General features: G+C 50.2%; 1 protein-coding gene across 2 annotated transcripts in view; it reads right to left on the reverse strand.

Moving 5' to 3' along the window:
- Positions 1-6,182: 6,182 nt before the first annotated feature.
- PCGF3 (polycomb group ring finger 3) overlaps positions 6,183-12,458 on the reverse strand; it is a 66,940-nt gene continuing 60,664 nt past the window's right edge. For both annotated transcript variants that reach the window (XM_014832180.3, XM_014832182.3), the window contains exons 10-11: positions 10,895-10,975; positions 6,183-10,310 (exon numbers count right to left, since the gene is read on the reverse strand). In XM_014832180.3, coding sequence (XP_014687666.1) covers positions 10,263-10,310; positions 10,895-10,975 — 129 coding nt within the window. In that variant the 3' untranslated portion in view covers positions 6,183-10,262. The remainder of the gene's footprint in view (positions 10,311-10,894; positions 10,976-12,458) is intronic.

Here is a 12,458-nt window from a genome sequence, read left to right on the forward strand (position 1 = left end):
GTATCGCTGGCGTGGGAGACGGAACACACACCGTGGAAGCTCCGGCGACCCGGTGAGCAGGGCTTCCAGGACGGGTCGGGTCTGGTGTCGGGGGCATGTCGAGGAGGCGGGCTTTGCTCTGGACTGGATGCTGTGGGGAAGCAGGGTCCTTCTGAGACTGGGCGTCTCCACACACCTTCTCCAGAGGGAGAGGCCTGGAGCGAGGCCGTCCGGGGATTCTCTGGGACGGGGGCCAGTGGGTCATTTTTGTGGCTCAAACCATGTTTACATTTTGTTTGTGTTCAGATGCAATTACAAAGTCCTCTTGTTTCTGTCTTGACCTATCAAGGTGCTCTGCCTGGCTGTGTCGTGTGAAATGGTGTCTGTTGATGGGGACCAGCCTGGTGGGGAGGGCCAGGCCTGCTCCTGGAAGTCAGGGTGCTTTTCTCCTCCTCACTGGCTGCCTTCCACCCCCGAATCACATCTCTGCTTCCCGCCTGGTGGTCCAAGCTCCTCCAAGTGAAGGACTTGGATGCCAGCCCGTCTTCGGGGTGACTTCTGGGGGAACACAAATGAAGACAGTTCACACCAAAGTGGCTGAGGAAGCAGGCCCACAGCACGGGATCAGAAAGGATGGCTTGCTCCGGTGGGGCGTGGGGAGGTGACCCCTGGCATGCTGCGGCACCCAGTGGCCACATCTGTCACCTGGCGATATGCCCAGGGCTAAAGCCATAGCAGCCACGGGGCGAGGTTGTGTAGACGGCTGGTCACTATCGGTAGCACCAGTGTCCTGAAGGGTGTAAGTTGATGCCCCAACTCAAGGGGCCTCAGGCAGCCTTTTGAGAGACCCTGATCTTCTGTGGTCGAGGGCGGGGCTGTGGGGAGAGTAGCCCTCGCGGGCCTCCTGGGCGGAGTCAGCCCCTGCTCTGGAGGAAGCGCCCCTGAGATGGGGGGTGGGGTGAGCAGTGCCCAGTGGAGCCCTCGAGAGTCTCGGCTTAGATTCCCATGAAGACCTGAGCTTGAAGAGGTGGTGTCCCTTGCCCTGGATTCATGGGCAGCGGCCCCTCACAAGCTGCCCCCTCTTCTCATGGAGCTAATCCTGCCTCTGCCAGACTGGGGAAAGCAGAGCTGGAGGACCCCATGGGTGCACACTGCGGGGGCCAGGAGAGCGCCAGGAAGGCTCCTGTGGTGCTGGGCGGGTGGCGAGGGCCCAGCGTGCAAGGCGCTCTTCTGTGGCTCCCAGCTTCGAGTCTCAGCAAGGACTCTGGAGCCAGTCCTCAGGTGGGGTGTGGACAAATTGATGCCCCACTGCTGCTGACACTGCCTGCCCAGAACACCGGGAGGGTCCAATGGCTGTGAGGCCAGAGGCCACCAGCTGAGTGAGCCTGCGGAGGCTGGGGCACACGGCCACGCTGAAGCCGCGGGAGAGCTGATGAGGGGCGCATCACACACAAGCTCGCAGCAGGCCTGGTGACGGTGGGAGACACAGCATTGGGACAGCCCTCTGGAGTCAGCAGAGATGATGATATGGTAGAACTCCAGAGCAATAGCGGCCAGGAGACTTGAAGGGAGCGGGTCGAGGTCCCAACCACACCCATGGACTCCACCAAATCCTCACAAAGCCAGCAACCATGCGGCGACAGTGGAAACCATGAGCCTAACCACGTGGTGGCTCCATGTCCAGCTGCGAGGGCAGGTGGGGAGAGGACACAGCTGCCATGCATGGTGTGCAGATGGGAAGCAGCCTGCGCTTGTTGGAGCACGCCAGTGTGCACTCACATGCACGATCATGCTCCTCCTCTGGGCCCCCTGTCCTCTGGGGAGCAGGCATTCTGCGTCCATCATCCAGACATCCTGTGGGGCGTCACCCTGGCCAGCGGCAGGCAGACCTGGGAGGCAGACCTGGGGCGAGGAAGCTGGAGTGAGACACGGACACAGGAGTGCCAGAGGGCGGAGAAAATCCCACAGAAATCCAGGGGCTGCTGACACTAAATCTCATTTTGTGTTCTTTTTTTAAAACTGAGGAAGAATTTACAGAAATATGCACACATCTCAGTGTACAGTTTGGCGATTTTTGACAAACTCCATGTTACCTGCTCCTTTCTCCAGATACAGGACATTTCCATCAACCCCAGAAATTTCCCCAAGGCCACTTCCCTATAAAGCCCCAATTCTCTCCGCCAAAAGCAACTGCTGTTCTGATTTCTGCCGCCAGTTATTGGTTTTGTCTGTTCTTCACCCTCATACACGTGGATTGTGTGTACATCTTCTTTCGTATCTGGCTTTTCCATTCGGCAGGTTTTGCAGACTGGGGCTGTGGCGCATGTGGCCTTGCGTTGCTGAGTGAGGCTGCCTTAGGCGGATGCACAGCCATTCGTCTTTGATCAACACTGGGTCATATCCATTTTAGTCACAAGAATAAGCTGCTACAAAGTCTTTTTATGGACGTCTGCTTCTGCTCCTCTTAGTGGACCCCACAGGCGGCATTGCTGGGTCACGCGTAGGTGTGCGCCTAACTTTAGAAGAAACTGCCAAACTGTTTCCCAAAGTGGCTGCACCAGCATCTGAAGAATAAGTCAACATCCCCATCAACACTTGGTGGTGATGTCTGTCTCAGCCCCTTTGGGCTGCTTTAATAAGAACACCACAGACGGGGCGGCTTAAACGACGGATATTTATTTCTCACGGTTCTGGAGGCTGGACAGTCTGAGATCAGGGTGCCGGCAGAGTCGGTGTCTGGTGAGGGTCCCTTCTCGGTTCATAGGTGGTGTCTTCTCGCTGTGTCCTCACGTGGCACGAGGGGCGAGGGAGCTCTCTGGGGTCTCCTTTGTAAGGGCACTGATCCCATTCACGACCTAAGTGCTTCCCAAAGGCCCCACCTCCTGACGCCACCACTGTTGGGGGTTAGGATTTCAACACATGAACTTTGGGGAGACACGTTCAGTCCATAACAGGCTTTTAAGTTTTAGTCATTCTGGTGAGTTTGCAGTGCTGCCTCACTTTGTTTAATTGGCATTTCCCGGAAGACTAATGGTGAGCACTTTTTCACGTGCTTGTTGGTACTTGCATATCTTCCTTTAAGAAGTCTCTGTTCAAATCTTTTGTCCATTTAGAAAATAGGATTGTCTTTTTTAAAAAAAGTTAATAGATGATTTTTCTGAGCCATTTTAGGTCTACAGAAAAATTGAGCGGCAAGCACAGAGGCGTCCCATAGACCCCAATTCCTCCTCCAACTTCCCTTGTTATTAACATCTCCCATTACTCTGGTACGTTTGTTACAATTGTGAACCAATATTGATACGTTGTTATTAACTACATGAGCGTTCACTCTTGGTGATACATTCTATAGATTTTGACACATGTATAAGGACGTGTATCCACCGTTACAGCATCGTCCAGGATAGTGTTACTGCCCTACAATCCTCTGTGCCTCCCTGTTCATTCCTCCTTCCAGATCCTTCCAACCACTGATCTCTCCCGTCTGCAGAGTTTTGCTTTTTCCAGAACGTCATAGAGTTGGAATCATACAGCGTGTAGCCTTTCAGACTGGCTTCCTTCATTTACCAATATGCATTTAAGGTTCCTCCATGACTTCATGGCTTGATAGCTCATTTCTTTTTAGTGCTGAATATTCTGTCATCTGGGTGGACCACAGTTTATTTATCCATTCACCTACTGAAGGACATCCCGGTTGCTTCTGAGTTTTGGTAACTATGAATAAAGCTGTTATAAACATTCAGAAAAGTTTGTGTGGATGTAAGTTTTCAGCTCCTTTGGGTAAATATCAAGGAGCATGATGGCTGGATTGTATGGTGAGTGTACGTTTGGTTTTGTAAGAAATTGCCACCTCCCCACCCTCTAGAGCCCTGGGGTCCTACAGACGATGGAACAGTAAACACTACAGGTATCAGAAGCACCTCCCAGAACTCTCAGTGAGAACTTATGCCCAATTTGTGATTCCCAAGGTCTCAGTGAAAGAAGCTATTTCCCACCAACAAGAGTATAATCTTAGTCTGAACATTTTTCATACTTGGTTTATTTGTTATAAAGCCCAGACTCTTCTATCTTTGGAAAGATTTTTGACTAAAAGCGTTCTTAAAGAAGCAACTTTGTTTTCATAGAACCGCAATACATTTAAAAAAACCAGTGGAATAAATGTAGTGGCCAAATAATTTATTCTTTTATGTCCAAATAAAACCCAGATGCAATTAAGCTGCAACAAGAGCACTACCGTGGAGAGAACACGTTAGCCTGTGCACGGTTTGGACGCTCACGTCCCTCTCCTCTGGAGCTGGAAGGAGCCTCGCTGCCACATAAATCAGAGCAGAAGGTCGAACTGTAACGAGAGTCTGATGGAGGGAGGGACTTGTGCGTCCTGCAGGAGACAGTTTTTATAAAAGCGAGGTTGTATTTCAGCGTAACTAGGAGAGGGCGATAACTATCATTCTCGGGAGGGGCCATTGCTGTGCAGTCGGCCCCCACCCCCGTGGGTCTGGCCATGGAGGACCCTTAAGAGAGGTTTGTTGCACCCATTGGGGGTTTTATCTTTAAGAACCAAAAATCAAAGGGAGATGTTTATCCTTGTCCGTGTGGCCAGCGTCTGCAGCATGTGTGTGCTCCTGAGATTGAGGCCTTTCCACGCAGGCCATGGCACAGCTGACGCCATTTCTTCTGTACGCACTTGCTCCCTTTTAGGGGACGCACATCGCATCTGTGTGTAACAGCGCTTACAGTTAAAATGGGACTTGCACATTTTCATGCACATGGAATTGCATGGGGAAATGAAACCGCCGAGAGAGCTACAGGGAGCGGCACGCAGCCCTTCAGGGCTGACAGCCTGCGGCGGACGCAGACCCGGCTGCTCGCCTCCTCTTTCCCAGAGTCGCCTCTTACAGGTTGTTGACCTAGTCGTGGCTTTGCAGCATCTGCAGCCCGTGGTCTGTGGGCGGAGCCTGGGGATCTGCCTGGAGCTCTCAGACGCCTGGGGCCCACTGACCTCACCTCATGGGGGCAGAGACTTCACCGTCAGCCACGTGGTCGACCAGCGGACAGGACCTAATTGTGAGGACTCCATGTAGTTTACTCCACGTCTAAATGACTCGAACATTTACATGTGGTTTCAGCCAATATCTTGACATTTGTTGGATGGAGGAAACAACTTACTGAAAGTGACTGAAACAGGTAAAGTCAGTTTCTTAAAACTATACTTATCTCTAAAGTCACTGAAACCCATGAGAGAATATAATTTTGGTCATCATAGTCTCCCTTTTTGAAACTCTAGTTTTCTCAGATTTTCAAAATTGCTGTAAATTACCTAAACTTTAAAAGTTAAAGTTTGGGCATAGTGCATTTTTTCCCCCAAACTGTCTGTGGTGGTTGATTTCATGTGTCAATTTGACTGGGCCCGAGATGCCCAGATTAAAATGACGTGGGTGTTTCCAGATGAGACAAGCATTAGAACGGGTGGACCGAGCCCTCCCCAGGGTGGGTGGGCATCACTCGACCCCGGGGGCCTGAACAGAACAGGGAGAGGAGCAGGAAGACATCCCCCTGCCTGACGCCTGAGCGGGACACGGCCGTCTCGGCCCTGGGACAGCACTCGCCCCAGCCCCCTGGGTCTCCCACTGGCAGATGGCAGGTCAGGGGCTTCTCAGCCTCCACCATCCTGTGAGCAAACTCCTCGCGATGTCTCCTTTTATATCTGCCTCTGCGGAGCGACATACGCGTACGCAACTCCTGCCGGCTCTGTTCCTCTGGAGAACCCCGACCAACACGCTGTCTGATGACAGAAGGAAGGAAGACACTGCCCGTCAGCCCACCCACAGAATTCGCAGGATCTAGTTAACACTACTTTCATCAGCACATGAAGCTCTAAACCAAAGTTCTCTCTCCAAGCAAACAGATGCACAGTGTGGACAGAGTTGCCTCAGACCTCTGGTACCAAACGCTGCACTGATTTAACGGAAGCTCTGCACCCACGATGACATTCAGACACCACGTGGAGCAAAGTGACCACGGTAGCTAAGCTGTGAGCGCTTAGGATGGGCGCGGCGGGCACGGAGCGTGTGGTGTGTGCATGTGCACACACGTGCCTGCAGTCCGCACCAACAGCTGTCGTGTTTGTTACCCCGTCTGATCCTCTACTGTACAAATACTCTCACAAATACTTCAGGTAATAAATTTCCAGGCGGAAAGAATTTGAGTTAAGTTTTTCTTTTGCTTTTATTACAAGCATATAATATTAATTGGCAAAACACTGAATACAAGCTTCACTATCATAAAATCAAAACGTTTAAGCAATATTCCAAAAAAGATTTTAGACAAAAACTAGCCACCGAGTACAAAAATTACACACCAACACAAAGCATAAAAAATGTAAACTTTCAAATTAAACAGTCAAAAATATGTATCTGCATTGTCATCTTCATAAACTGCGACAGCTTCCACGTTGCCACGCATGGCGGGGCGGCTCAGCACCACCTCACCCTGAACCCACATCCTTTGGGAAAATGGTTTTCTTACACCCAATTATGTTGCTGGATAGACATTTACACTAATGCTACACACGCTGGGGGCACCCACACTGCAGTCCATCCTCAGATGTGCTCGCGGACGTGGTGAGTTACACACGACGCCCTGGCCCGGGCTGGCCATGCACTGCCCGTCCGGCAGGGATGGGATCTTTGTAAAGACTACGCTGTAGTTTGATATTTACTGAGTGTGTTTAAATACCAAGGCAGAGAAACACACTGGTTTATCAGGCTAAGGTCACGTGTGATGCGGTGGAGTGTAAATGATTTCCTGAGGAAACAGAGAAACTGGGTTTTTTGTGATTTTGCTATCGGCACTAAATTTATTTTCAATATTTGGAGAGCACATTGAATATTCACGCACAACGTAGACATCAGCTGGCTCATTCCTATCCAATGACACATTTCAAATCACTGTAAAACACTATCCTGTGCGCTTTGAGAAAAGAACCAAACGAATTTCTAAGACTTGGAATGCCACGAGGAGGCATCGGAGGCCGAGCCTGGAGGCTCAGGAGCCCCGGGGAAGTAGCACCGTCACGTGTGGGGTCCTACGGGGGTGGTGCATCCAGGGCCGTGAGCAGGCGGGTCGAGGGCACAAACCCCGGGCAGCCATGAGGCTGGCCTACGATGGCGCCACACATCACTTCACGGCTGCCTGCCCCGTCACTTATATTTAAATATTGCTGACAGGTATTCTTGCACAGGCACACGCACAATCCTGATGATAACTGTGTTCTTATAATAGCAACAATGAAAAAGGAAAAACCAAATAGCTGAATGTATATATTTTGAAGTTCCACCTACATTCCCTTTCAATTTAGCAGAATAGATGCTACATTGCAATTTAAACATCTAATAAACGCATATTGGAACCTATTGCACAAAAGCATAAACAATGCTCTTCATCCATATAAAACAAAAACATACAAATTAAAAGCTACTCAAAGTAAAAAGAAGAAGCTTGCAAAACATCTCACAATTTCATTTTATATGCCTGTAAATAAAGCTGGACCACTGAAACCAAACGATTGGATGGGAAAATACGATAGAAGGCTTAAAATAGAATAAATAATTTTATAAAGTTTTTTTTAACCCCCCAAATCTTAAATTTAATATTATATATTCTATCTGAATTTTCTATTTCCATGAAAACGGTGTCTAGCGAGGGTCCCACCGGTGCTGACAGCGATGTGGGGCGGGAGCTGAACAGCACGAGTCTCCCCAGCACAGCAGCTGTGAAACTCCTCCACAGCAACTCCACTGCTAAAACCTTCAGAGGGTCCAATCAGTAACTGATCCTGGCTTTCATGCTGGAAAAAATAAAATTCAGGCTTTTGATGTTAAATGAAAGCATGACAAAATGAAGGAGACCCCTGAAGCTTCCCGACGGCAGGGTTCACCAGGCTGCAGTCTTCATAAGGCCGCGTCAGACCAAAGCGGCCGGAGGCCACCAGGGATCGCCCTGTAGTGAAGGCGGTCTGCAGGAGGACATCTTAGAAAAATAGGTACTTTTGCTGCTGAGGTTTCATCAGGTTAACACGATTACAAAAGCGGGTCACACAAGAGCGGTCAGCAACCAGCTGGAGATGTTAATACTGGCTCTGACTTATCTCCACCTCTCTGTATATTTAAATATATCAACTTAGCACCATAGCAAATTCAAGTGATTTCAAAGATAGCTACAAAGTTACAAATATATAATATGAGATTATTACAGCGATATTAAGTTTAATCTGAACTGTGAATTAATTTTATTTGAATTTGGATGCTCATACTGTTTAATCCTTCCTTACTTTCACCACACAGGAAAATACCTAAATTCTAATGTTACACTTAAAACTGCATTGTGATAACGTGGTTTTACAGAATGCTTCAGCAGTAAGGTATCTTTTGAGGTAGACAGGTAATATTTACTCACACACATCTACTCATTAAACTGTGTAGAATAACTCTAAATGTGATTTGGATGAACAGCAAGCTTAGGTAATTGAAAAATTCAAACACCACTGGCAGTTAATGGGCTTAAATAAAAAGGCAAATTTTGATCAATTCCTAACAAAGAAGTTGTTTTTATGTTTTTAAAAGACCTTACATTAAAATCACTTGGACTGAATTAATTTGAATGTTTTTCTCATCCTTTAGACTAGGTCTCAGTAGCTGCTTCTGACATTCATGTATGTAAAACAGGAAGCAGAAGAAAACAAACAAAATTGAATGTTGATGAGCGCAACTTTAACTTTCAAAGCAAATTCAAGAAAAGATTCTAGTCACTAAGATGAAATACTTCCTGGAAAACCCAGCCCTCGGGGCCACCATCAGAGACCTGTCCACTGACAAGGGCGGTGGGTGAGCCACTCCCACCAGAAAAGGAGGAGGACCTGAAGCTCACTGGGAAGTCAGAGGACACACGGACGGAGGTGACAAGGAAGCTCCAGGACGACTGTGACGGCTCCAGAGGACTGGTCCTGTCTCCTCATTCTTGCCTTTACACCATTTTAAAGTAACAGATATCTATGTGCTGGCAGTTTATTCTCTAAATCCACAAACATATTAACATTTGGGAGGAGGAGGGGGTAACCGAGTGTGTGCTGCCTGTGACCGGCGTTATAGGTCATCAAGTCACTGGACAAGCAGCTGCTGCCGCACGGCGCACTCCCCCGGGCACTCCGCTACCCCCCTGCTCCTGTGCTTGGCCCATTAGCAGCCACGAAGTGTGCGAGCTCTTTCCATGAGCAGAGAGGAGGGGAGGGTGGACGTGGTGGGAACCAGGCGTCTGCACACCTGGAGCTGCCGGAGCAGACGCCCTCGCAGGGCGGCACCGCTCGTCTGATGGAAAAGTCCCTCCACAAATGCCACCACCTCTCTTCAGCAGAATGAAAATGGGAAAGAATGAGTAGGAGATTAAACGATGGCACGGAACAATCTGTGCCCTGTTCAATAAAAGCCGTTTTTCACAACAGTTGTTCAACAGACCAGCAGTAAGCTGGACAAACGACCTCTGGTCTACCAGCTGGGCGTGCCAGGGACGGTGAGCACCAAGTCTCAGCCGTGTCCATTTCGGGGGGCAGCGGGACAGAGTCTCTCCCGCCACAGGGCTGCCTGGCCCCCAGCGTGTCGGTGGAGCTATGGGGGCTGAGGACACCACACCGCACGAGGCGAGTCAGGGGAGCTCTTGGCCTCGTTATGTTTTGAACTGTGGAAAAGTAAATACCATGGTTGACTCATAATATTAATGGAAACCTCTTTTGGTATGCTTTTAAATTAAATTTTTATATATCTTCGCAGTCTTCAGGAAGCTAAAGGCAACATAAATATCATTCACCATGAAAAGATATTTTTTCAATAACTTAGGAAGTATTCAATAAACATACAAGTATTTTTGAGGCTTATCGTGAAACTTAATTTATAAACTAAACTGAAATGACCAAGATTTTCAAGACCTGGGAAGCGAGCAAAGGTCCTGCGTGTCAGGACAGAATGTGCCTTACTGCACCGCCCTCCAGCCGTGAGCCGAAGCTACAGCAGCGCGGCCGAGCTGCGCGAGACGGTGGAGCGCTTCATCACCTGCGACGTGGTGCTGGTAGTGTCTGGCTGAGTGGGAATTCTCTCATACAAAAGTTATAAATATTCTCTATTCAGAAGTCTGGTCCACACGACACCCGGAGGCAACATTCCACAGCGCGGTCGTGGTCCTGCCCCCGCGCTCACTGGCCCCGGGTGCGAGGCTGCCTCCTGCCGTGCTGCCGGCGCTCACAGCAAGTCCATCTTGGGTCTGTAGTGCAGCAGGAGCGGCGCCTTCTGTAAGACAAGCCAGCAGAGTCGCTCTTAGCGGGGGCACGAGAAGACACAGGCCACGACGCCACCCAAACATGCTAGGGACACACTCGCCTCGGCTGTGACGCGCAGTCAGGCGCAGCGGAGGCCGAGAGGAACAAGCCCCTTGCTCTGTGGCCAAGGGAACCCGGCACTCCTCCACTGATGCTGCCCCTTCTCTCTGGACCTCCTGCTTCCTTGGACCCTCAGCCCAGGCTCGAGGTCAGCCCTGGCTCGCCCCCTGCTTCCAAAGGCTCGAGGGGTACCCTCTGACTGCAGCGGCCACTCCCTCCCCAGATCGTCACAGGACACTGGTCACCTCGCCCAGGAGGGCTGGAGTGAGTCGGAGCCTGGGCCGGGCGCTGCCAGGCTTGCCTGGGAACTGCACCTTCCTTGGGCCATGCTGACTCTGGGGCTGATGGTTTCAGAGTGACTGCATTTGACGACAGTCCTGTGACTGAATTGTCATTTCTAGGCTCTTAGATAAAAATATGCTCAGAAAAGTAGTTGCCATTCATAGCGGATTCTGAAAATCAAACAAAACATCATTACAAGGAGACAACTCTCACCTTGAATCTCCACCTTGTGACAACCACAAACTTGAGTGTGTGGTCCTTGCCCAGGATTTCCTCGTTGCATAAAATGTCCAGCTGGCGGGAGAAGAAGGCTTCGGTCAGGGGGCTGAGGGCTTGGCACTTGGGACACAGGCCACTGGTCTGTACCAATTCTTCCAGGCCCCCCACAGATGTTTCTGTCAGCTATGGAGCCACATGCCTGTCTCTGGGCAGCACAGGTGGGAGGGCGGACTCGGAAGGCCCTTCTGATCCCACCTGGGAGCACACAGAGCACTGGGGACGTCTTGTCCACACCTGCCCACCAGGGGCCTCTAAGCCACACCCGCCCACGGGGGGGAACCTCTGTTCATACCCATCAACTGAGGAGCCTCTGTCCACACCTGCCCACTGGGGGGAACCTCTGTCCCCACCCACCAATTGGGGGGGCCTCAGTTCACACCTGCCAACAAGAGGAGGGGCCTCTGTCCACACCCACCAACTGGGGGGCCTCTGTTCACACCTGCCAACTGGGAGCTTTGGTCCACATCCGCCATGACATCCCCCTGCCACGGGCTGCAGCCCCTAGGCTGCTCCCCCACAAAGAGGACCCTGTCCTTCTACTCTCCCCACCTCAGTCCACCTCTTGGCCAAGTTTGTCCCTCTCACCTCAGTGGAAAAAGGTAATATGCTCCCCAGATGGTCTTTTTCCTTTCTTTTTTAAAAAAGACTATTTTAGAGCAGTTTTAGGTTCACAGCAAAACTGAACAGAGGGTACAGAGTTCCCACTTACCCCATCCTCACACATGACCCCTCACTGTCAACATGGCCCACCAGAGAGCATATCTGTTACAGTCGGCAAACCCAGGTGGACAGGCCGGCATCACCCCAAGTCCAGAGCTCTCAGGAGCCTCGTTCTTGGGGTGGTGCCTCCTCTGGGTCCAGACAGTGTATAATGACGTGTGTCCACCACACAGTGCCTATTTGCTCTCCCTCCCCACACCCTGACACCCACTCATCTTTCACTGTCTCTATAGTTTTGGCCTTTCCAGAATGTCATAGAGTTGGAACCATACAGTGTGTAGCCTTTTCAGACTGGATTCTTTCACTTAGTAACATGCATATTTAAGGTTCCTCCATGTCTTTTCATGGCTTGATAGCTCACTTATTTTTACCACTGAATAATATTCCATTGTCCGGATGGAGCACAGTTTACTGATCTACCCACCTACTGAAGGGCATCTTGGTTGCTTCCAAGTTTTGGCAGTTATGAATGAAGCTGCTATACACATCTGTGTGCAGGTGTTGTGTGGACATGAGTTTTCAACTCCCTTGGGCAAATACCAAGGAGCGTGACTGCTGGATCGCATGGTGAGAGCATTTCTGCATTCCCAGCAGCAGCGAGTGAGAGTCCCTGTTGCTCCACATCCTCGTCACCATTTGGTGTTGTCAGCGTTGTGTGTATGTGGGTGTGTGTGTGTCAATAGTTCATTCCTTCTGATTGTTTTCTAAAAAAATTGTGCTAAAATGCACATAAAATTTACCGTCTTAACCATTTTTCAGTGCACCGTTCAGTGGTATT

Source organism: Equus asinus, chromosome 3, assembly GCF_041296235.1.
Source record: "Equus asinus isolate D_3611 breed Donkey chromosome 3, EquAss-T2T_v2, whole genome shotgun sequence".
Taxonomy (NCBI): Eukaryota; Metazoa; Chordata; class Mammalia; order Perissodactyla; family Equidae; genus Equus; species Equus asinus.